This window comes from Nycticebus coucang, chromosome 3 (genome assembly GCF_027406575.1).
Source record: "Nycticebus coucang isolate mNycCou1 chromosome 3, mNycCou1.pri, whole genome shotgun sequence".
NCBI lineage: Eukaryota > Metazoa > Chordata > Mammalia > Primates > Lorisidae > Nycticebus > Nycticebus coucang.
In genome coordinates this window covers 122,701,496-122,728,055 of record NC_069782.1, presented here as the reverse complement: position 1 = coordinate 122,728,055, position 26,560 = coordinate 122,701,496, and the positions used below count along the sequence as shown (strand labels likewise).

The window sequence follows — 26,560 nt, the reverse complement described above, 5'->3', positions numbered from 1 at the left end:
AGTAGCTGGGACTACAGGCGCCCGCCACAACGCCCGGCTATTTTTTTGTTGCAGTTTGGCCGGGGCTGGGTTTGAACCCGCCACCCTCGGCATATGGGGCCGGCGCCCTACTCACTGAGCCACAGGCGCCGCCCGTCCCTCCATATTTTCAATCCCTCCTTGTCCTTCAGTTTCTAGCTCAGCCTCTGCTTCTCTGAGGCCTAACCTGGTTCACACAGCCTGTAGTCACTTTCTTCCCCTCTGAATTTGCATTTGCATATATATCTCTCTGATAGCAACTGAAGTTTTCTTTCTTTCTCTCTCTCGCTCTCTCTCTTTCCTTCCTTCCTTCCTTCCTTCCTTCCTTCCTTCCTTCCTTCCTTCCTTCCTTCCTTCCTTCCTTCCTTCCTTCCTTCCTTCCTTCCTTCCTTCCTTCCTTTCCTTTTTTAGACAGGGACCCACTCTGTCACCCAGGCTACAGTGCAGTGGCATAATCATAGCTCCTTGAAACCTTACATCCTTGACCTGGTCTTGAGCAATCCTCTTGCCTCAGCCACCTGAATACTACCTCCTAGCACTATTATGCTAGCCTAATTTTTTATATATTTTTGTAGAGACAGGGGTCTCACTATGTTGTCTAGGCTGGCCTTAAACTCCTGGCCTCAAGTGATCCTTCTGACTCAGCCTCCCGAAGTGCTGGGATTACATGCCTGAGCCACCTCAAGTCTTTCTATGGGCACATCTACCTCCTTGTAGAGCACTTGAGGGCAGGAACCACACCTAGGGTGTTTTTATATCTCCTACAGTGCCTAGTTCAGTGCCTGGCAAGTACTATTTCAAAAATATTTGTTGGTTGGAAGAATGAAGGAGTTGATTAATGTTTGTGGAAGAACTTACTTAGTGAAGCCTTTCTGCGAACTGAGCTGTGTGAGCCTGAGCTGGCCAGTCAGTCATCATTTCCATTGTTCTCCCTTATGTTCCTGGACAAGGAATTCCAGGATGAGAATGAAGCAGGCAAGAGCATGGAGGGGCTTTTCGCTAAGTGGTGGAAACATGTATAAAGATTTATTCAGTTCAGTAGCTCATAACCTACATGTGTGAAACCTTTAAGAGCAGAACTATCTTGCACTCTTCTGTTTCCGGTTATAGGCACACAGAGGGTGCATGTAAGTGTTTGTGAATGAATGAATGAATGAATGAACAAGTGAATCTTTTCGTGGTCCCCCATTGCTATCTCTCTGGGTTGCGGAGAGGATCAGTAGCACCAGGCTCGGCATCAAGACAACCTCGCGTGTGTCCTCCTCACGCTTATCTCCTAGGTCAGTAACTGGGCTGTGACCCATGTCAAGTTAACAAGTGCTGGCTTCTTCTGCAGCCTCCCTGGAGCTCCTGTCCCTGCCTTGGCTCCATGATTAGAGTCTTAGGGATTTGGAGACTGAATTTTGCTTCAATCCCATCCTCAGTAACCCGTATTCTGTCTATCCCAAACCCTAGTGCCCAGTTTCTGTAAATTACTTGCTGCCTTCTTGTTGGGACTTCTTGGACTTGCCCCTCTTCTCTCTTGAAGGTCTGCCATGGCCTTGGGGTTCAGATCTACTCCTTCAGGACTCAGTTCACACCTCTCAAGCCCTGGTTATGGCAACAGGGCTAGTGGGGAGGTGGCAGGAGACTAGGGGTGTCATTTTATGCTTTTTTAATGCAGGAATTCCTTAATTCATTCGAGAATTTGGTGAAAACAGTAAGTTCTTTCCCCCAGAAACACAGATACAATACTCTGCGTATAATAACAGATGATCTTAGGGAGTTTCAGGATACCCTGAAACCTGACCATGGACTCCCCTGTGGGACATTGCCTCAGATGCCAGGCTAATCACACATATGATGTTGATGGGTCTTCCTTCGCCAGCGTTTCTGCCAGCTTTCAGTAACTCACTAGGGTGTGGGAGCAAACACACTGAGGTTTTGGAAGCAGAGGGAATTAGGTTCAAAATCTGGCTCTGTTTCCTTATTATTTGTGTGTTCTTCTCTTCATTTTATTGTCTGTAAAATGGATACGACAATGTTTGACTTGGAGGATTGTTGCAATAGTTAGAGACGCTGCAGCAAAAAGCACAGCCCAGCACCTATAAATGATTATTTAGGGGGAGCTGTTTCAATTATGCACAGATGCCCTTTTATCCAGTTCCATTTGAGTTAAAAACCCTTTGCATGACTCCTCTTTTTCTCAAGAGCACTTCCTTGTGCTGTAACCACAGAGGAAGATTGAGAGTTTATGTCAGATGAGGGGAGGGAAGGGTGAGGAGACTACAGCAGTGTGGGAGGGGAAATTTCAGGGCAGCTTCTAGGCGACCTCAGGATCTGATCCAGAGAGGGTCTCTGTGGGCTACACTGGAAAACCACAGTCAGACCCAGCCAGCATAGGTCCGGTGCGAGCCAGTGAGTAAGGTCACACTGAGGCCTAGAAAGGGAGGCCAGGGGGGCTGTGTGATGCCCACTCAAGTGGAAAAATTAATGCGTAGCAGAGTGCGGGGTGATTCATGGCCTTGCTATGCTGTGGTCCTGGAAGAATGAAGTGGTTAGTCCTACAACCAGCTGTGTGCTGGGAGCTGAAGCAATGTGGCATTCAGCTGAACAAAACCCACGGCCTCCTACGTTTCACAGCAGCACGGGGAAGCAGCGGCTGAGGAGTAGTTCAAGGTGTGGTCACTGGGTTCAAATCCTAACCCTGCCACTTAACTAACTGGGTGCCATTAACTACATTACTTAACTTCTCTGTTTCCTTAGCTGTGAAGGGGAAATGGACATAGTCATGGATAACTCCCAAGATTTTTAAGGAGATTACAAATCATTCTGTACTCAGAGATTAGCTTTTATTTTGGTAAGCATTTGGGAGTTTGGAAACCAAGAGAACGCTCTGCTCTTTGGACTTTGCTCCAAGGAAACGGTCAGTGCTAGCTGGGTTTACACATGTACTCATCAAGGTAGGCCTGCTATCCACGCTCAGATACTGAGTAGAAAGACCTCATGTCTTCAGAAAAGGTGGGCCTGAAGGAGAGGAAACCCCCAGCTCCCCAAGGGTCCTAGAATGTGTTCATCCCCTAATCACTTTGTACCAAGGCCTGTGGGAGGGATTCCAGCTTAATCTTTAAGCTGTGTTGGGGGTCTCATCATATTCACAGGCAGCATGGGCTTCAGAGCGGAAATTTCAAGTTTAATCAGGGTGCCCTGCCAAGTGTGATCTCAGACACAGTTTTTACTTCCCTGAGCTTCAGTACCCTCATCTATAGAATGGTGATGCCAGCACCTCAAAGATCAGCTTTGATGACTTCTTTCTGGAGCAAGCTGGGGATGCAGAGGTCTCAAGGAATCTTGGTGAGAGGGGGCGGAGCATCACAGCTATCCCATGATTTCAAATCTTTGATCCCTTAAGTCTTTGTAGACCTGGGGGTGGGAAGGAAAATGTTTTAGGCCAAAAACACCATTCAGTTTGGAAAACTTTGATTCAGGATGCCCCCATCCCAGGCTTTTCCATGGGGGAAATATGGGCACTTAGAAGGCCTACAGATAATGTTCTTTGAATGAACAAATGAATGGTATATTCTCTTATTTCCGATTAGTTGATATCGCTTATTTTTTATTTGCAGATGAGAAAAAGAAAACAAAGAAAGTTGATAATGAACTCAACCCTGTCTGGAATGAGGTAACTTCATTGTTTCAACTTTGTTTTAATGGATAAGCTATATCTGATTGCTTTATCTTGGGGTGAGAGGTTAACTCTTCTCTTGAGAAGGAGAATCTTTAGAGTTCACCCTACCTCATCCATCCCTCCCTTTATGCCCACCAAGAGAGCAGAGCAGTTCAAGAAGACGTAACACACTAACAACCATCTCCTGTAAGGGGATGTGTGGCAAGGCAGGCCTGGCACAGCTGCAAGCTTGCTCTGACCTTGGTCCTCTTCTGCTGCCTGTGTGGGGCATGTCTGCAGAGCAAGGGATGAGATCAGATCATCTCCAGAGTGTCAGAAAGAAAGTGCCATAATTTAAAACAGATCTGCGTGACTAATAAAGTATCACATGAGACTTTGTACACTTAGCTGAGTAATGACTTTTATTATTTATATGTTGATTTTTTTTTTTTTTTTGTAGAGACAGAGTCTTGCTTTATGGCCCTCGGTAGAGTGCCGTGGCCTCACACAGCTCACAGCAACCTCCAACTCCTGGGCTTAAGCAATTCTCTTGCCTCAGCCTCCCAAATAGCTGGGACTACAGGCGCCCACCACAACACCCGGCTATTTTTTGGTTGCAGTTTGGCCGGGGCGGGTTTGAACCCGCCACCCTCTGCATATGGGGCTGGCGCCTTACCGACTGGGCCACAGGCGCCGCCCTATTTATATGTTGATTAAAGTAATGGCCAGTGTACTTAACATAGAAATATTTGAAAACTTTAGGTAAGCGTTAAATAATTAACTTTGGTCTCACTCTCTAGAAGCCAGCCACTACTGTTAATATCTGTGATGTATCAGTAAGTGTTTATTGAATGGATATTTTAATAAAATATGAGTCTGAAATACAAACTAGCATCATATAGGAAATACAACTTCCTCTCCTAATTTTTGTTACTACTATATCTTCATATGCCCATATCAGTCCATTCAAAAGTAGTTTAATGAGCATGTAATATCCTACTGAAGAGATGTAATATAGATTTTTTTACCTCCCCCTACTATTGATTTTATATCTATTTTGTAAGTAGTTTGGTGTTTAATATTTTCATAGATAGGGTAAAAATTTAATTCTTTCCGCTGAGGAGGATTTTCCTACTCTGTCTAACTTTTTAAAATAACTATCCAATCATGCATCAAACCCTAATTTTTTAAAAGTTGGTGATCAGGGCGGCGCCTGTGGCTCAGTGAGTAGGGCGCCGGCCCCATATGCCGAGGGTGGCGGGTTCAAACCCAGCCCCGGCCAAACTGCAACAAAAAAATAGCCGGGCATTGTGGCAGGTGCCTGTAGTCCCAGCTGCTCGGGAGGCTGAGGCAAGAGAATCGCGTAAGCCCAAGAGTTAGAGGTTGCTGTGAGCCGTGTGACGCCACGGCACTCTACCCGAGGGTGGTACAGTGAGACTCTGTCTCTACAAAAAAAAAAAAAAAAAAAAAAGTTGGTGATCAGCCCCATTGGGTTTTTCAAAAACCAGGTCAAACCTCCCTGGATAAGAGCAGTAATAAAGTCTTTGTTATTTTCACCAAGTCACTAGGCCATGAAAGCTCCCCCTCCTCCCACTGCAAATCATTTTCTCTCCCAAACAGAGAGGAATCTAGTTGGGATTTATCTCTACAAAGATAGAATCTTTGTCCTTGAATGAGGTGAGGACAAAAAGGTTAATAGCCTTCTTGAAACTCTCTTGTTGATCTCAGACAGATTGAGAGAGAATTCCACTTCTCTGTAGTTTCCCTGGAACCCAGAACATAACCATGCAGGATGCCAAGCTGTATGAGAGCAAGCTCCATGCCTGCTCCTCTGGGCAGTCAGTAGATTCCTAGACTTGGCACAGAGCTCCAAGGATAAAGCAAGTAAAAAATACATTTGGCCAGGTACAGTGGCTCAGGCCTGTAATCCAAGCACTCTGGGAAGCCAAGGCAGGAGGAGGATCTCTTAAGCTTAGGAATTTGAGACCAGCCTGAGCAAGAGCCAGACCCATCTCTACTAAAAATAGAAAAACTAGGGCGGCGCCTGTGGCTCAGTCGGTAAGGCGCCGGCCCCATATACCGAGGGTGGCGGGTTCAAACCCGGCCCCGGCCAAACTGCAACCAAAAAATAGCCGGGCGTTGTGGTAGGCGCCTGTAGTCCCAGTTACTCGGGAGGCTGAGGCAGAAGAATCACTTAAGCCCAGGAGTTGGAAGTTGCTGTGAGCTGTGTGAGGCCACGGCACTCTACGGAGGGCCATAAAGTGAGACTCCGTCTCTACAAAAAAAAAAAAAAAAGAAAAGAAAAACTAGCAGGGCATTGTGACGGGCTCCTGTACGTCCAGCTACCCTGGAAACTGAGGCAGGAGGATTACATTAATCTTGGAATTTGAGACTGCAGGGAGCTACCATGACACCACTGTACTCTAGCCTGAGCAACAGAGACCCAGTCTCAAAACAAAAAAGCCATCTGTGTTTATGTGTTTACTGCTCAGAGTTTTTAATCATCCTAACATGTCTCTTTATCGTCGAGCTCAAGTCATGTGACAGGAGACAGAGTAAATGTGAACTGGCATGTTCTCCACAAGAAATCATCCATCTTATGTATTTATCAAATAAACTTACAAACTGCAGTTTTATAACTTACACCAAACCCAAACCTATTGGGCTTGGTGCATGTGCCCTCACATGAGCTCTGAGACAAACTTTCCTTCCATTCCTAGCTCACTACAGAAAGGATCAAATCATCATTTAAGGGCAGCACCTGTGGCTCAGTGGGTAGGGCGCTGGCCCCATATACCAAGGGTGATGGGTTCAAACCCAGCCCTGGCCAAACTGCAACAAATCATCATTTAATTTATTTAATGCATTCATTCCCTAATCAATCAAAGTTATTAGTGGTGCTATGTTGATTTCTCTCTCTCTCTCTCTTTTTAGTATTTACTGTTAGAAATTTATTGCATTAAAGTGAGGGACTCAGAAAGTTCACTCTCTCACTGACCACAGTGGGACTTAAAATAAAAGGCTGATGCATTTGAGAAAATGTTTTCTTAAGTTATTGCTCTTCTTTGATAATAATGTGACTAAGAAGAACAAATAATTCAAGACCATTGAAGAAGGCATTTTCATATACACATTCATTTATTCTTACAGCAGTTGTGATAGGCAGTAAGTCCAATTCTCTGACTATAAGGCAGGGGCTTTACCCGGGTAAAGCCACAGAACCTAGGAAATGGGAGGCCAGGAGTTGCCTGCAGGTCCTCTAGTCTGTTTTTTCCTCCCACACCGTCTGCTGTGCCAAGTTTAGATTATAATCATTTCCATCCTGTTATAAACATCAAAAGGTTGTGACTGGTAAAAATAATGACCCCTACACTCCGTAGTAGCATATCTTATTATATTCTCTGCTCCTTCTAACAGCCTCTTTTGTTTTCATAACCTGTGAACCTATGAACAGATACTGGAGTTTGACTTGAGGGGTATACCCTTGGACTTCTCATCATCTCTTGGGATTGTTGTGAAAGACTTTGAGACAATTGGACAAAATAAGTAAGTTGCTTTCAACTATTTTTCTCTTCTTAGCTAGTACTGTTGCTTATTTTGTTTCAGAAACACATCTTTAATAATATAATCCTTCCAATATAATTGTGCTTTGATTCCATGCCTCCACCCCCTTCTGAGGCAATATCAGATGTGGCTAATTAGTCACAGAACTTTTTTTTGCAATGATTGCTTTATTTCAAAGAGGCTGGGAACACTGAGACCCCACTAGTCCATGAGATCTGGTACTTACAGAGAAAACTTTTATGCTCCTACAACTTCTTTGTTAACTGCGCTTCTGACCTCTGGTTATTTATCTGAACTGTAGCTGTGGTGGACACAACCAAAGTCATTTGTTCTTCTGATTGTTTGTGGCCCCTAGGCATCTCATTCATGTGCTTCTATTTTAATGCTTCATTACCTTTTAATCCTAATAGACCTAACCCAGACTCCTTGTTTTTCTACCTCTTTCAGGTTTAATTGGGGAGGGTCATGGTAGTGCCCGTGGTGACACTAAGCATTGCCCTTTGGGACCTGTTCCCAAATAGGCATCCATGGGACAGAATGACCTTAGTAAATTCACCCCAGTTCTGTTTCTGGACTTTGGCTTTGTAGGTCAGACCCAGTCTTGGATTACCAATTCAAACTAAACAAGTTCACAAGAGGCTAATGCTTAAAACTAGAGTACCTACTTGTTATTTTCCAGTGGAAATCAGCTTCCTGGCGGGAGGGCATTTCTACCCTCTTGTCCATCAGTTATCCTTCAAGTTATACCACACAGGGAGCCACATTACTCTGGATGCTACTCTGGATGCTTGATTATAAGATGTCACTGTTCATAGGATGTACTGTTAGATTATAATAACAACAGTTTGGGGCAAAAAAATAAGCCTGATATTTAATGCCCACATCAATTATAAGCAGCTTCATAGTTTTATTTGTACATTTGAAAATGTATGTCTAGGCTGGGTTTGGTGGCACATGTCTGTAATCCTAGCACTCTAGGAGGCCAAGGCAGGTGGATCACTCGGGCTCAGGAGTTCAAGACCAGCCTGAGCAAGAGTGAGATCCATCTCTACTAAAAATAGAAAATTTAGCCAGATTAATGGAAGGTGCCTATAGACGCACCTACTCAGGAGGCTGAGGCAGGATAGTTGCTTAAACCCAGGAGTTTGAATTTGCTATGAGCTAGGCTGATGCCATGGCACTGTAGCCTGGGCAAAACAGTGAGACTCTCTCTTTCAAAAAAAATAATAAAATTTATGTCTTTGCTCAGGCATGTTTGGGATAATCAGAAGGCCACAATGAGAGTAATAAATTGGGATGAATTAGTAGAGGTCAGGTGACCACGTGCCCTGATTTCTTGGGACGGTCCTGGTTTATTGTCCTAGCACAGGGATTAATGATGCCTCTTTTGCTGTCAACGGTGGCTTGGTTTGCACAGTAAATTAGATGGTCACTCCAATCATTGGAGTCTTCTGCTTAACAGTGTCAGACTGAGAAAGTCTGGACAGACTGCTTTAGTGGTTACTGCCAAGCTCGCCTGCGATGAGGTCCTTTTTTTCTATACTCCATTGCTGACCAATGTCCCTTGTGACTGATTTTTTTTTTCTTAGACTCTAACTATATTCTGGCAGGTTCTGGTCCTACACTCTTGGACTGAACACTATTTTAGCTTTTTGAGGTCTGTTGCATATCTCAGCTTCGAACCATTACATGATTATTCATCCCCCACCCCAATATCCAGAAGCCAGTTTTATTTCCCGTATTTTAAATTTCTGGGAAAGCAGAGGGTAAAGCCTCATGCTGGCCTCCTGTATGTTACTGCTGATAGTCTTTCCTCTTCTTTTTTTTTTTTCCTCACCCTGAAAAGGGTACCCTATTTATATTGTAGGCTAGCCCTCCCTAATAGAAATATAGTGCAGGATGCATATGTAATTTCAAATTTTCTTTTTTCTTTAAGAGACAGAGTTTCACTTTATCGCCCGTGGTAGAGTGCCATAGCGTCTCAGCTCACAACAACCTCCAACTCCTGGGCTTAGGCAATTCTCTTGCCTCAGCCTCCCGAGTAGCAGGGACTACAGGTGCTCGCCACAACGCCCGGCTATTTTTTTGTTGTAGATTGGCCAGCAATGGAGCCAGTGCCCTACTCACTGAGCCACAGATGCCACCCTGTAATTTCAAATTTTCTAATAGTCACATTAAAAAAAAAAAAAGAAACAGAGGCTGAGACAGGTGGATTTCTTGATCTTAGGAGTTCAAGACCAACCTGAGCAAGAGCAAGACCCCATCTCTACTAAAAATAGAAAAACTAGCTGGGTATTGTGGTGGGTGCCTGTAGTCCCCGCTACTTGGGAGGCTAAGGCAGGAGGATCGCTTGAGCTCAGGAGTTTGGTTGCTGTGAGCTATGATGCTACAGCACTCTACCCAGGGTGACAGAGTGAGGCTCTATCTCAAAACAAAAAAAAAGGCGGGGGGGGGGGCTGGGCGTGGTGGGTTGCACCTATAATTCCAGCACTCTGGGAAGCCAAGGTGGGTGGATCACCTGAGCTCAGAAGTGCGAGACTAGCCTGAGGAAGAGTGAGACCCCCCATCTCTAAAAATAGCCAGGCATTGTGGCAGGCACCTGTAGTCCCACCTACTCAGGTTGAGGCAAGAGGATCACTTGAGTCCGAGAGTTTGAGGTTGCCATGAGCTATGATGCCATGGCACTCTACTGAGGGTGACAAAGTGAGACTCTGTCTCAAAAAAAAAAAAGGTGAAATCAATTTCAATAATGTATTTAACTTGGTATATTGAAAATGTTAACATTTCAACATGTAATTGACAGTTTTAAAATCTTTGAGATAGTCTACATGCATTCTTTCTCTTACTAAGTCTTTGGAATCTGGAGTGTACCATGTATTTTGTACTTACAGCACATCTCAATTCAGACTAGCCACATTTCAAGTGCCCCACAGACATGTCACCGTTGGTCACCACATTGGACAGGACAGTTCCGGACAACTGGACTCAAACCCTCAGACCTCTCTGCGTCCTCTCACTTCTGCATCCTTTCCAATCTGTCTCCAAATCTTACGTTTTCTTGCTTCCCACACTTTGTGCCGTTTGTTTCTTCCCCACGTCCACAGCCACCAGCCTGGTCTAGGCCTTTGTCAGTTTGTGTCTTGTGTTTGTCTCCCCTGGTGTAGCAATAGAGCCTGGTGGGCTGGCCTCGGGGCTTCCATCTATGTTTCAAAGTTCTTGCTTTCCTCAAGGTTGCATGCTTAGGAAAAGTCCGAAAATAAACAAATACACAAAGAAATACATATGTAGTGAGAACGGCGCTATGAACTGCTATGAGCTAAGGAGGAAGCTGCGCTATTCATATCATCTGTGAAGAAAAATAAAGCAGAGTGAATGAGTAGAGAGCGATCCAGGGTAGGGGCGGGAGTGGTCTAGTTTTATATGAGGTTGTGATATGGTGTCAACTGAACTGAGACCTAAATAACGTGAAGGAATGAACTATGCAGCTCTCAGGGGGAAGGGACACAAGAACAGGCAGACAGAACAGCAAGAGCTACTGGAGTGCACGTGGGGCGTTGGAGAACCAAGCAGAGGCCAGTCTGGTTGGAGCACAATGAGGGGTGACGGGGGGAGAAATTGAGGTCAGTGAAACTACAACACACTTGGCTTTGGGGGCCGCAGCATGGACTTTGGATTTCCTTCCCAGGGGAATGGGTTAAAGGGTTTTGAGTATGGTCTGACATATTTTAAAAGGCTCACTAAGGTTTTCCATGTAGACTGAAGGTAGGAACCAGATGGGAAGCAGGGAAAACAATACTGGGAGATCCTTACATATTTATTTTACTAAAAACATAGTAGGGCCTTGGAAGACCACAGTGATGGGGAAAGGACAAACCCCACCCTAAGGCTGCCCTACCCTGGCACTTGTTTCAGATGTTTTCACACCTTTCTACAGGTAGCTCTGACATACAGTTGTCTGTCTGAATCTGGATACTTCATATTTTTCTGGATCTATGACTTATTTATAATTCTGAACAAAGAAAATACCATGAGGCCGGGCGAGGTGGCTCACACCTGTAATCCTAGCAATCTGGGAAGCACAGGTGGGTAGATCACTTGAGCTCAGGAGTTTGAGACCAGCCTGATCAGGAGCAAGACTGTCTCCACTAAAAATAACCTGTAGTCCCAGCTACTTGGGAGACTGAGGCAGGAAAATGGCTTAAGCCCAGGAATTTGAGGTTGCTGTGAGGTAGGCTAATGCCATGGCACTCTACTCAGGGTGACAGAGTGAGACTGTCTCAAAAAAAAAAAAAAAATATATATATATATAGAAGGAGCCTCTTATATATCTGAGAGGCTCCTTCTGAAGTTGGGGCTCCATACACCTTGCTGAGATGTGCTGTACTTGGTATGAGGATGCCTGCTGAGGACAGAGGGCAGATGAGCACATGGTTATTATGGTATTATGTTGACAGGAGAACTTTTAGGTATAACAGAAGGAGGTAAATTCTGGACCACATATGAAGCTGGTCTTCATGACTCTTTCCATCTTTCCCTCCCCTTTCTGTCTTCCTCCCTCTGACTTGTTTTAGGCACCCAGCGTCTTTATGTTTTCTGGCTCCCACCTGGGTACCTGCTCAGGCCTGTTCTCTGAGCCACACCCTGTACCCTCTGCCAGTTCTCCCCAATAAAACTTACCTGTCCTGACCTCAGTCCTTCCAGGTCCTGCTTCAAGGCACTTTCTGAGAAACTAATTTGAGTGACAGTGTACTCTCGGTGAGCTGCTACTAGTTGACTCCATTAACTTCCCAGAAACATCGACTCTTTGGACTGAGGCCATCAATGACTTACCTGAAGGAGAGAACAAAATGGGGATCTCAGGCTCTTGTGCCTGTGTCACCAGAGATCAGTTCCCTGTCCTGCAGATTTCACTGTGCAGTTGTTCACTGTCTTGCAGTGAGAGGGTGACCCTGCGTCTGCTCTGTGATGAACGGGGCATGACGATAAGGTCCCTCCATCACCAGGCAGCTTGCCTCCCTGTCGCCAGCCGGGAATCATGACTTTTGGCTTTATTTCTACCAGGTCTAAACAATACATAGACCTTGGTCAAATTACCTGCACATTTCAGGAAAAAAACAATTCTTTTGAAACATCTTGGAATAAGGTGTATGTTTATCTAAAATATTTGTGTATTTTGGCCCCAGATTTTCTTTTTTTGCTTTTTGACTAGAGTTTTGGCCTCTGAGGATCTGCTTACCGCTGTGTGGGAATGCTTCCCTCACTGGGTGCACAGGGTGGAGGCAGGGGATTTTCTACCAGCTTAAGGAATGTCATGCCTGTTGACTTTCCTGTTGCCATGGTGACAGCCTGTGCAAATACAAGCTCTCACTCCTCCTCCTCTGCCCCAGGCCAGCCGGGGTTTGTCTGTGGGTCAGGCCCACACCCCTGGGACCAGACCAGGCAGGCCCAGCGCACAGCGCGGGCACTGGCAGCAGGTTGGCTTGCTCAGTGTCGACTCGATTCTTTCTCACTGTGCAGTCATCCCACCAGCCATCCAGACTGAACAGGGTGAGAGAAGAGCCAGAGGAGCGTCTTGGTCACATGATGAACGTGAAATATATTTTTGGCAGAAATATCAGAGAGGAAGGGCTTTTCCAGAGAGTGAAGACTGTCACTGGCTATCACTTAACAAGAACTTAGCACTTAGCATTCATTATCCTACTTGATTCTCCCAGACTCCCTGTAAGACAGGTTCTATTTTTTGTCAGAGAGGTTTGGTAACCCAAGGTTACACAGGCCAGAGTCAACTAATTTATATCTATGCCTGTACTCTTCATTTTTATATTATACTGAAAATCTCTCACCATCTGTAGGAACCAAAATGTAGGTAGAATGATCATTTTCTCTTTGCTAAAACAGAAGCTATTTTTCTTCCTGATTTTGAAAAACAGTTAAAAACTCTCAATATCAGAGAATCAGGACTTTTTATAAGCACCTCCCTATGTAAAGACTTTAAGCAGGTATTTGTATCCTGAGTAAGTCACTTATGCTCATATTCTACAATGGACAAGGTTTCACTTCATCTCATTTGATTTCCACAATGACCTTGAGAAGTGAAGAGGAGACTTGAGCCCCAGAGGGGATGAGGCTGGGACCCTGATCCCTGTTGTCACTCCACTTTGGCTCCTATCCTAAAGGAGAACCGTCTTCAGGAGCCTGGGCACGTAGGAATAAAAGATGTTTATAAATTTTCAGATTTGTGTGTGCGTGGGTGTGTGGGTGCATGCTCATGACACATGTGCACATGCTCTGGAGGGAAAAGAGGTTCCACATAGGGCCATTGCATCTGCTGCTCCCTTTGCATGGAATGCTCCTTCCTTCAGATCGCACTAGATGTGAAATCTTGTCCTTGTCACTGGGCCTCAGCATCTCTGATCACCCAACCTACAGCAGCCCCTCCTGGTCATTCTCTGTCTTAGTTCCCTGTTTCATGTCTGCTGCTCATTAGGGAGCTCTTCATAGTGTAGGAAGGGTGGAGGGAGTCTCTGTGTGGACATGTAGATGCCAGGGTTGGGTTTTAGACAAGTGCTGAGGCTGTGCGTTGGTCCTCACATCCTCTATATTGAGCTCAGCGTTAACCACCATCTGAAACTTTCTTATGTATTTACTCACTCATTTGTTCTCCCTCTGCTGGACAGCAAGCTCTGTATCTATCTTGCTCAATGCCGTGACACACCACTTAGCACAATACTGGCATAGAGTAGGCTCTCGGTAAATGTTTGTGGAATGAGTGAATAAGTGAGTTTATGGTGGTACTGCATGAATGACATTTAACATTTACAAAGCACCATGTGGCTGTCACATCAGCCCACCAGTAATGAACCATTTCTGTGGAATCTGTCTCTTTAGCTCTCTGGAAGAGCTCTTTGGCTTCAACTTGGATTTAAGCTACAAAGGGGTCAGGACACAAAGGAAACTAAGGCCTCTCGCAAAGCTCATGCCTTTTCATAGCAAGGTATGGAAGTTGACACTGAGCTCACAGGAGGGCAGCAGAGCACAGTGGTTAAAAGCTGGGATTCTGGAACAGGTTAGAGGCTGGTTAGAGACCCAGCTCTTTTGACTACTAGTGGATGACTGGGGGAAGTGACTTAACCTCTTTAGGCCTGAGAATTCTTACAGCGACTGTAGTTTGGAAGTTCTACTTATGCTACCTAAGATGATGTAACAGGGGTTGGATTTTTCCTCCCATTTGACATAAGTAAAACAAAGTACATGTAACAGTAGCTTTCAGACATTGGACATTGCTGACACAGAACAGTGGTCCCCAGAAGAGAAATAAATGAAGTGAGCCCTATGAGTACCCAGCTGAATCCCCAGAGAGACTCACTTGCAGCTGCAGCACAGGGAGAGAGAACCTGGGAAGTTCCTGTCTGTCTCCCAGAGCTGGGGAGACGCAGATGGGAGTCTAGAGATAAGTGCCTAGCGGATAAGAGAAGGGAACTACACTGGACATGCTCCCACCCTGCCCCCCACAGAGACTGCTGCAGAGATTTGCAGAGAGTGCTCCTTGAATCTTCACCTAAATACTAAGTGAGGAAATTGCTTGGGGTAGGGGAAAGAACCACCTCAAAGAAGCCAACGGTATAGTCTTTGGGACTCACACAAGGCTGGTAATAGTTTATGTTCCCATAGCCAGAGTAGAAAAACCTTGTAATTCACAAAGAAGGATTTTACCTCAAAAATGTGGAGAAAAAAACAATCAATAGAAACTGACCCTGAAACAGCACACACAATATTTTTAGTAGACATGGACGTTAAAGTATTATAATTATATTCCATAGATGCACAAAGGTAGAGAATTGCTTGAACACATTAAGTAGAGACACGGAGCATATAAAAAAAACACAAATAGAACTGCTAGAGACAAAAACTGTCCATGACCATAATTATCTCTCTGAGTTTGCATTTCTAGTATTCTTTTCCCCTTCACATGGGGTACTTGTGCAGGCAGCACTACCATTACATACACTCCCACACACAAATGCAGAGTCAAATTTGCAACTGTATCTGAATATAAATCATGTTGCAAGGCATCTGTTTTGCTGTATTGTGAATACAGTGGAGATAACAAAAATCTAACAATATACCTAAAAGGAAATTTATTCGAGTTCTTGCATCAGAGGTGTGGGCAAGTGGCAGCGGTATGATCAAGAGATTATTTGAGATTTTGGTTTTGCTACTTGGGCGACTCTTAGCAAGTTTCTTCATCTTTACAGTAGTGACTACAATACTTCCTCGACAAATAGTAGACATAAGGGCAAGTTCAATAAAATTAAGAAAATAAATTACTTCAATGTTCTGATAAATAACCAAGTAACTAATTTTTTTTGTGGGTGTACCGTATGTCAGAGATTATGCTAAAACTATTCCATACATAATTGTACTTAATCTTTAGGACAGCTCTGAGTCAGTTTTATCCCCAATTTACAGACAAGAAAAATGTGGCTCAGAGAGGTTCACCAAATTGTGTAAGGTCACTCGGATCTTTAAGTGGAAGCACATAGGTTTAACTTAGTAATGTCAGTATTAAAAGGCTCTTATGCAGGGCGGCGCCTGTGGCTCAGTCGGTAAGGCGCCGGCCCCATATGCCGAGGGTGACGGGTTCAAACCCGGCCCTGGCCAAACTGCAACCAAAAAATAGCCGGGCGTTGTGGCGGACGCCTGTAGTTCCAGCTACTCGGGAGGCTGAGGCAAGAGAATCACTTAAGCCCAGGAATTGGAGGTTGCTGTGAGCTGTGTGAGGCCACGGCACTCTACCGGGGGCCATAAAGTGAGACTCTGTCTCTACAAAAAAAAAAAAGGCTCTTATGCAAAGACCAGACCTTCCAAGGTTTTGTTGGGGGTGTGTATGTGTATGTTAGATGATACAGTAGAACCTCCATAGTTAGTATTCTCCCTACATGGACCACCTCCTTAAGGTGACCTCATTTTCATAGACCAGACATGCACCACATGTACCTACCAGTGTAGTTGGCGCCGTTTTTTACGTTGACCACCTCCAAGTCAACTTCAGTTTGTTACAGTCCCTTGCCTGGTCAACTCACAGAAGTTGCACTGTAACTTGGCAGGGCAAACTTGGTTATAAGAAGTTTTCATTTCCTGGCATATGAAAAGCCTGTCTTTGAGCTTTTAATGCTTTTTTCCTCCTAGTTCTAAGACTCATGTCTGATGTTGCCAAGTATAAATGTGACAGTGGGGTTTGTTTACTGGTCCCTTGTCCTAGAATTGGTTGGAGAGGAGGGATGGACAGCCCATGGTTGGAGGCAGGTTTTTCTAACTGGAGTAGCTTCTCAGACTATGTGAAAATCTAAACCAGATTTAAGCGGATGTGACTGTGGAGCAGAATTCTCAGTTCTGATTTCTTTTTAGTTCCATATTTTCCGTAAAGCAGCAGAATTAGGAAAACATCAGATTTGGTTTAGGCTGGCTGTCTTGGAAGCTGGAGCGGCTGAATTGTACTTTTGGGGAAGGCCAATTAAGTGGCTCCTGCAGTCCTGCTGGCTAAGATCTTGTGACAAAATGAGGGTGGGCCCTAGCCCTGTGGAAAGATACTTGGGAAATGCTGAAAGAGAAAGGCACTTCATCATGGCAAGAAGGAAGCTTTATAACCTGTAAATAATTTGCAAGAAAGATCACTGGACTATCTTCAGTGACGTATCAATTAATTTATTCATGCCACAGACATGCCACAGCTGATGCTTCTATGTGTCAGACATGGCTCTAAGTGCCGGGCATACCCCATGTCTTTCATGGAGCTAACATCTAAGTGGAAGGAACAGATAACTGGCAAACGAATACACATTATATCAGATGGCAATAACTGCCTTGAAGAAAAATAAAGCAGGGCAAAGGAGAGAAAACAGTAGGATGAGGTGTGAGCGGGTGCTGATTTAGAGAGGGGATTGGTTAATAAGAATCTGTGTGGGGACCTTTTTCATAGTGAAACATCTTATAAGATCAAGGGCTTTAAAAACTTCATCAGATTTTACTAAATTGCATTTTATGAGAATTCATCTGCATTTACCTCACGTCTAACCCTGAAAATAAAAATTGTTTCCCAAATGAATTCATGGAATATAGACCACTGAGGGTGAGGAGGGAGCTAGTTGATGCATATAAGAGAAAGGAGTGGGTTTAAGAACTTTGCCAATGATTACATAGAAATGGCTGGTTATAAAGGGCTTGTGTCTATTCACTTGTGTTGTGGCCTGCCCAGACCCTCGCTGGCCCAGGCCAGTTTTCTCAGCAAGTGCTGCCTGGGAGTCATATCCTCACGTGCTTTTTTAGGTCCCTTTTCCAGTAGCATCTGAAATATTAATAATAATAATGTAATAAGGCTGGGCATGGTGGTTCATGCCTGTAATCTCAGAACTCTGAGAGGCTGAGACAGGTAGACTGCTTGAACTCAGGAGTTTGGGACCAGCCTAAGCAAGAGTGAGAACCCCCTCTCTAAAAAAATAGATGAGCATTGTGGCAGGCACCTGTAACCCAGCTACTAGGGAGGCTGAGGCAAGAGGATCACTTGAGCCTAAGAGTTTGAGGTTGCTGTGAGCTATGACACCACAGCACTCTACCCAGGGTGACAAAGTGAAACACTCTCTCTCTCTCTACATATATATATATATATATATATATATATATATATATAATAAAAGATGACTGCTAAGCACTTGATTCATCATCCTTTTAATCCCTATAGTGATACCATTAGGTAGAAGCTATCACCCCTTTTACAGATGAGGAAACTGAGGCTCAGCGATGTTCACCCACAAAAGCTGTAGTATGAATGATATTACTGTGGCCAGGGTGACGAGGTTGGGTGGGGCTGGGAAAAGCAGAGTAAGTACAGTGTTGCTGTCCATGAACTGTGCAAATCCTGCCACAACCTTTGGGCTAGATCAGGGATTCCATAGTCAAGGTGCAGAGTTAGTTAAATGGACGGGGAGGCTTGTGCACAGCCAGGTTTGGAACCCACTGTTATGGACCATTGTTTCTACATTTTTTAAAACCCATGCCTCCTTTTGATGAACAGGACAAACACCTCAAGGTTCTCTGACAATCCTGATATGGAATAAGGAGGGGAAGCCACTGGAAGGTCACATATCATTGGGCCTGTGGAATAGGTTTACTGCAGTTTTGCTTTAATAAGTATTTGGATCTCTACGCAGATGTGAGCCTGTATTATCATGCCTGTAAAACTACACATGTGCCCCCAGTCCCCAGATCCTGCTTTGCCAGGCACCTGGCCTGCCTCCCCGCCCTCCACTGACCCTCTGGCCTTCCTCAGGCTCCCCTCAGAAGTCACTGGTCTAGACCATTGTTTCTCAGACTTCCTGGGTATGAGAATTACCTAAAGAAAAAGTCTAACTCAGGGTCCTGGGAATCTGCAACCGCCCTGGTGAGGACACCTGGAGAAGCACATGTTTGGGAAATATTCCAGAGGCCGACAAAGGCGTCTTGAGGGGGTCTCCATTGGTGAAGTGGAGGGGAAAATCAAGGACATGCCCATTGGGGGAATTTTACCTGAGCAAGTGCTTTCTGTGATATGATCTGTGGCCATGGCTGTGTTAAAGAAAAAAATAAAAAACTATTCAAAACAGTCGATAAAACCAGTGTATGGTGCCCCATGATAGCATTAATGTACACAGCTATGATTTAATAAAAACAAACCAACAAACAAACTATTCAATGACACCTATGTAAAGTGTGCTAAGAAAGACTTTGTTCAGGGCCCTTAAGTGAAGTCGAGGGACTGCTGCAACAGGGAAGAGAGATGGGGTCAGCTCATACAGCTACGGCAGGCGTCCTCAAACTTTTTAAACAGGGGGCCAATTCACTGTCCCTCAGACCGTCGGAGGGCCGGACTATAGTTTAAAAAAAAAAAACTATGAACAAATTCCTATGCACACTGCACATATCTTATTTTGAAGTAAAAAACAAAACGGGAACAAATACAATTCACACCGCTTCACGTGGCCTGCGGGCCGCAGTTTGAGGACGCCTGAGCTACGGGCAAGTAGGAATTTGTAGCCAAGGAGCAGGGTGAGGGTCAGTGGATGGAAAGTCACTAAGAGGAAACAGCGGGGCAAGGGGAGTCTGGCTAAACTGCCCTAACAGGATTCTTGCTGAAGCCGGGCCAGGTGATGACAGAGAAGAAGAAACCTTATCAGATATGGAGAATAGTCAGATATCAGGGATGGGGGTTCTTGCTAAACTGACTTGGTAGGGTTCTCTGCTAAAACTGGATTTCATGAGGAATTTCACACAGATAGGCCTAGGAGGAGGGTCAGGCAGGAGCCTGACTAAAGTTTGGCCAAGTAGAGAATCTTCATCAGCTGACACTGGATTTCCTATCTGCTGGTTCACAGCAGGGGCCAGGCTTGGCTCTCCCATCTTTTGGCTTGAGTCTAAGAGCTTGATGCGCTACTGGCCCAGAGGACAGAGAAGGGTAAGGAAGGGAGACATGACCCAGCCCAGGAACCTGATGGACCCGCAGGCCTGGCTGAAATGGCAGGGCCATTTTTACTTCAAGGGTGGGGAGGTTTTTCAGTTTCCTCCAGGGCAGCTGAGAGCAGCTCAGAAAAGCCTTTGTCCCCAGCCCAATTGGGAATTGCTATTCCCTGGCAGAGTTGAGGGATGTTGAGACTATACAGCAATCTCTAGAGGCAGAAACAGGACAACATGTGATTTATTTTCCAGCCCTCATCATATTTTTCCTTTCTTCATTAAGAAATTTCCAGTAAATCCTCCTCCAGTAACCATGTGGGCTGAGTCTCTGCTGCCTAGAAGAACAACTTGGTATATGTGAACCCCTCCCTCCTTAAAACATGGCCAGCAAAGCCCTTAGTCACCACCGAGGCATGCCACTGTTAACATTTGTGCCAGTGCCCTTGGGGAGAATATTTTCATTTCTCTTTTCTAAACAAACTACACTCTATTTTAAGAATGAAAAAAACAGTTTTAAAAACTTTGCCAATACTTGCTTGACTAAGTTAACTGGTTTACAATTAAGCTCTTTTATTCCCCCAGTTGCATTTAATTTTCAAGTAGTTGCTTCCATTGTTTAGAATTAGTTTGGTGTCACAGAGAGTCTCTACTCAAAAATATGTGACATTCAAGGACTGAAAGAAAAAAGAGCAGGCCTGGGTTTTTTCTTCTTTGTAGAGGACATCTGCAGTTTATTAACTCCAGGAGTAAATCTGGACAGCTAAGGACTTTGAGATTCTTTCACTATAAAGTTTCCTTCTGAGAATGTGGTCTGTTTTAGTGTTGGGTGGAGTCCATGGGAGACTCTTATTTTCCCAAGAAAATACAGGGCAAAGCTTCCTCATTACTGTCACACTATAACATTTTAGCATATTTATGGCATTAGTAATATGAAAGAATAAAGATTCTTGGTCCAGTGTCACCTCCTTTAAAGGAAATTGGCTTGTGGTCAGACAGATCTGTTCTTATCCCCTGTGTAGAAAGCCAAGTCATCATTTCCCAGTTTTTCACAGTATTTTGTATCCAGGCAACGCTATAGAAAAGGGGCCAGGCCAGGTGTGCCCCGGGGAGTCCCTGCAGACAGAGCTCAGACTGCCCCTTCTTCTGTGGGGGATATTTTCTTTAAGTCATGGTTTGAACTCTTAGGAGATTTAACTGTTCGCATTTTTCGTCGACTCAACCTCATTGTAACAATCATCTTTGGGATTAAAGTCTTTGCAGGCTCTCGTCTAAACATATACTATCTTTACATCAGAAAAAAACCCTGAAGTATTCTTTTTGTGCACCCCCACCCCACGAAAGCATCAGCATTTTATGAGAAATCATATCTTAGGAAACTAGACTAGCAGTTTCTAAAAGATGGAATTGAAATTAGACTTTCTTAATTGGCTTCTTTTATTTTACTCCATTCCTGATCAGTGATCTGTCACTACCGTCTCATGGGGGAAGAGAAACTAGCAGATACTAGCTGGGTTAGAATGGAGGTTGTAAAAGTCATTCAGGGCCAAAAGAACTCTGCAGATGGGCATGTTTTAGGCAAGCCTGCTCTTGCCAGGCAGCCACAATTCCCTTCTGTGTTACCTATCACTTGTTATTGTCCATGTTTCTCTTACTGGTCCAACCTTTTCCCCAACATCTATGTTGTAGATCAAATTTATAGCCTTTCGCTCATGGCCTATTTTTAACATTGCTCTAACCCCTGGCTTTTGTCATCACAACTCCTCTGACTCTGATACTTCTGTCTCCCTCTTATAGGAACCCTTGTGATTTCATTGGGCCTGCCTGGATAATCCACGGCACTCTCCCCATCCCAAAACCTTTAACTTAATCACATGCACAAAATCCCTTTTGCCATGTAAGATAACATCTTCATATGTTCTGGAGATTAGGATGTGGCCATCGTTGGGAGCCTTTATTCAGGCTCTCTGAGCCTCACTGCGATGCTCTGGCCTGTGCGGGACTCCATTGCCCTGCACCATTTTATTGCCTGCCTCACACTCCTTCTCCCCTCACTCTTACTTCCTGGGCTTGCACATCCTAAACAATCTGCTTCTCTTGGATACTTGCCTCAAACTTCATTCTCTGAAGAAACAGGGTGAAAAAAATCTGTGTGGGCTCATGTCTGCCTGGTACATTCCCCCTCCCCCCCTTCTTTTTTAGGTTTATATTTTTTTATTTTTTTATTGTTTGGGATTCATTGAGGGTACCAAGAATTAAGTTACACTGATTGCATTTATTCCATAAAGTCCCTCTTATAATTGTGTCCTACCCCCAAGAGGTGTGTCGTACACCATGACCCCTTTATCCCCCTCCCTCCTCCCCTCTCCCCACTTGCTCATTCCCCTATCCCCCCTGCCCCCTTGTATTAGCTCATCTACTGCCTTCATATTAGAATAGAATACATTCGGCTGGGTGGCTGTGACTCAAGTGGCTAGGGTTCGAATCTAGCCCGGGCCCGCCAAACAATAATGATGGCTACAACCAAAAAATAGCTGGGCATTGTGGCCGGTGCCTGTGGTCCCAGCTACTTGGGAGGTGGAGGAAAGAAAACCTCTTGAGCCCAGGAGTTGGAGGTTGCTGTGAGCTGTGGTGCCACGGCACTCTACCCAGGGCGACAGCTTGAGGCTCTGTCTCCAAAAAAAGAATCGAGTACATTGTATTCTTGCTTCTCCATTCTTGTGATGCTTTACTAAGAAGAACGTGTTCCACTTCCATCTAGGTTAATACAAAAGATGCAAAGTCTCCATCTTTTTTAGTGGCTGAAATAGTATTCCATGGTGTACATATACCATGTACACCACACAACTTGTTAATCCATTCCTGGATTGGTGGACATTTAGGCTGTTTCCACATTTTGGTGATTGTAAATTGAACTGCGATAAACAGCCTAGTGCAAATGTCCTTATGATAAAAGGATTTTTTTTTTCTTCTGGGTAGATGCCTAGTATGGGATTTCAGGATAAAATTGAAGGTTTAATTTGAGTTCTTTGAGCATTCTCCATATTTCCTTCCAAAAAGGTTGAGTTAGTTTGCAGGCCCACCACAGTGCAAAAGTGTTCCCTTCTCTCCAAATCCACGCCATCATCTGCAGCTTTGAGACTTTGTGATTTGGACCATTCTCACTAGGGTTAGGTGGTATCTCAGGGTAGTTTTGATTTGCATTTCTCTGATGATTAGGGACAATGCCCATTTTATCATGTTTGTTAGCCATTGGGTTTGTTAGGTCTTTTTTTGTTGATTTATTTGATTTCTCTCTAGATCTTAGTTATCAAGCTTTTGTCCTATTCATAATATGCAAATATCTTTTCCCATTCTGAAGGTTGTCTATTTGCTTTGGTTGTTGTTTCCTTAGCTGTACAGAAGCTTTCCAGTTTAATTAAGTCCCATTTGGTTTTTTGTTATTGTTACAATTGCCACAGAAGTCTTCTTCATAAAATCTTTCCCCAGGCCGATACCTTCAAGTGTTTCCCCCACACTTTCTTTGAGGATCTTAATTGTTTCATGCCTTAGATTTAGATCTGTTACCAATATTGAATCAATTTTTGTCAATGGTGAGAGGTGCAGGTCCAGTTTCAGTCTTTTAAATATGGTTATTCAGTTCTCCCAGTACCATTTCTTGAATAAGGATTCTTTACCCCAGTGTATGTTCTTGTTTGGTTTATCAAAGATCAGGTGGCTGTAAGAGGCTAGTGTCCTCTCATGGTTTTCTATTCAGTTCCAAATGTCAGTGTCTCTATTTTTGTGCCAATACTATGCTGTTTTGATCACTATGGCCTTGTAGTATAGCCGAAAGTCTGGTAGGGTGATGCCCCTGGCTTTGTTTTTATTACTAAGGATTGCCTTGGGTATATGGGGTTTCTTTTGGTTCCATACAAAATGAAGAGTTATTTTCTACATATCTTTTTTTTTTTTTCTACATATCTTGAAAGTATGATGGTGGTATTTTAGTGGGGATTGCATTGAATCTATAGATTGCTTTGGGTAGCATAGACATTTTGATAATGTTGACTCTTCCCAGCCATGAGCACGGTATGTTCTTCTATTTGTTTATTTCTTCTGCTATTTCTTTTCTTAGGTTTTCATAATTTTATTTGTAGAGGTACTTCACTTCTTTTGTTATGTATATTCCTAGGTATTTTTTTGTTTTGAAGCTACTGTGAAGGGAATTGATTAGCTTTTCATCTTGGCTGTTATTGGCATATACAAAGGCTACTCATTCGTGGACATTGAGACATTGCTGTATTTTTTGATCACTTCCAAGTGGTCATTTTTGATTACTTCCAAGTCTTGAGTCTTTTGGATTGTCTAAGTATAAAATTATATCATTGGAAAAGAGCAAGAGTTTGACCTCCTCTGCCCCCATTTGGATGGCCTATATTTCTTTCTCTTGCCTGACTGTATTGGCTAGAACTTTCAGCACTATGTTGAATAGTAATGGCAATAGAGGACAACCTTCTGTGGTTCCAGTTCTAAGTGGAAAAGCTTTCGGTTTTACTCCATTCAGTATAATATTAGCTGTGAGTTTGTCATAGATGTCTTCAATCAGATTAAGTAATATGCCACCTATGCCTAATTCTTAAGTGTTCTAATTGTAAAGGGGTGCTGAATTTTATCAAATGCTTTTTCTGTAGCTATTTTTTTTGCTTCTGTTGATATCGTGAATTACATTTACGGAGTTGCATATGTTAAACCAGCCTTGCATCCCTGGGATGAAATCTACTTGATCATGATGAATGATTTTTTTAAATGTATAGCTATAATATATTGGCAAGAATTTTACTGAGAATTTTTTTATCTATATTCAATAGTAAAATTGGTCTGAAATTCTCCTTTTTAGTTGGGTCTTTTCCTGGTTTTGGTATCAGGGTGATGTTTGCGTCATAGATAGAACATGTTGGAGAAGATTCCTTTCTTCTCAATTTTTTGGAATAATTTTTACAGTATGGGTATAAGCTCTTTAAAGGTTTGTAGAATTCTGGTGTGAAACTATCTGTACCAAGGATTTTTTTGTTAGGAGATTTTTGTAATGTTTCTTTGATCTCAGTTCTTGAAATCAGTCTGTTCAAGACATCTATTTCTTCTTGGTTAAGTCTAGGGAGAAGTTGTGATTCCAGGTATTGATCCATTTTCTCTGCATTGTCAAATTTTGGGGTATAGAATTCCTTGTAGTACTCAGAGATGATCTCTTGTATCTCTGTGGCATCTGTTGTTATTTCCCCTTTATCATTTCTGATTGAGGTTATTAAGATTTTACTTTTCTGTTTCTAGTTAATCTGGCCAAAAGTTTATCAATTTTATTTATTTTTTTGAAAAACCAACTTTTTGTTTCACTAATTTTCTGCATGATTCTTTTGTTTTCAATTTCATTAATCTCTGATTTAATTTTGGTTATTGCTTTTCTTCTTCTTCTTGGTTTGGGATTAGATTGTTCTTCTTTTTCCAATTCCATAAGATGGTGTATGAGTTTGTTGATGCACTCTCTTTCTGTTTTTTGAATGTAGGCATCTAATGAGATACATTCCCTCTTAAGACTGCTTTTGCTATACCCCACAGGTTTTGGTAACTTGTGTCTTCATTGTTGTTATGTTTGAGAAATTTAATGATTTCCTCCTTTATCTGTTCCTGAACCCAACTATCATTCAGCATAAGGTTGTTTAATTTCCAAATCTTTGTGTTGGGATGAACATTTTTGTTGGAGTTGAGTTCCGTGTTTATTGCCTTGTGGTCTCAGAAGATACAGGTGTAATATATATTCTTTTAATTTTGCTGATGTTTGATTTGTATCCTAGGATGTAGTTGATATAGGAGTACATACCATGGGCTGACAAGAAAAATGTATATTCCTCAGCTTTGGTATGTTATGTTCTGTATATATCTTTTAATCCCATTTGTTCTAGGATCACATTTAAGGCTATCTGTCTAGTTCTGTCAGAGGGGTGTTAAAGTCTGCAAATATTGCGATGTTATGGGATATCATATTGCTCAGATCTATCAAGGTCTGTTTCATAAATCTGGGAGCATTTAAGTTGGATGCATAAATATTTAAAATTGAAATGTCCTCTTGTTGTATTGTTCCCTTGACTAGAATAAAGTGTCTGTCTTTGTCTTTCTTAATTTTAGTTGCTTTAAATCCACTTGTATCTGAAAATAAGATTGCAACCCCTTTCTTCTGATTTCCATTTGCTTGAAATACTGTTTTCCATCCCTTATCCCTGAGTCTTGATTTGTCCTTCAAGGCTAGCTGTGTCCTCTGGAGACAGCATATGGATAGCTTATTTTTTTTTTTTTTTTTTGTAGAGACAGAGTCTCAGTCTATGGCCCTCAGTAGAATGCCATGGTATCACACAGCTCACAGCAACCTCCAACTCCTGGGCTTAAGCGATTCTCCTGCCTCAGCCTCCTGAGTAGCTGGGACTACAGGCGCCTGCCACAACGCCCAGCTATTTTTTGGTTGCAGTTCAGCCAGGGCCGGGTTTGAACCTGCCACCCTCGGTATATGGGGCCGGCGCCCTACCGACTGAGCCACAGGTGCCTCCCAGCTTATGCTTTTTTATCGAAACAGTGAGCCTGTGCCTCTTCAGTGGTGAATTCAGTCCATTGACATTTATTGAGAGAATTGGTAAGTGTGGTGGAGTTCTATTCTTCTTATTTTGTGAAAGTCTATTGTGTAGTTTTATTGTGCCATTGTGGAAGCTAAGTTTTGACCTTTAGCTTCTGGGTGTTTACTTTGCTGGTGGTCCATTGTGGTGGTCAGTGTTGAAAATAGTGTTTTAATGTGTAGCTGGAAATTGTTTTGCTTAAGAATGT

At 43.4% G+C, this 26,560-nt stretch overlaps 1 protein-coding gene across 2 annotated transcripts in view; it reads left to right on the top strand.

Annotated features, from left to right (window-relative positions):
• MYOF (myoferlin) overlaps positions 1–26,560 on the top strand; it is a 166,125-nt gene that overhangs the window by 19,016 nt on the left and 120,549 nt on the right. For both annotated transcript variants that reach the window (XM_053582730.1, XM_053582731.1), the window contains exons 2-3: positions 3,624–3,679; positions 7,119–7,210. In XM_053582730.1, the coding sequence (XP_053438705.1) occupies positions 3,624–3,679; positions 7,119–7,210 (148 nt within the window). The remainder of the gene's footprint in view (positions 1–3,623; positions 3,680–7,118; positions 7,211–26,560) is intronic.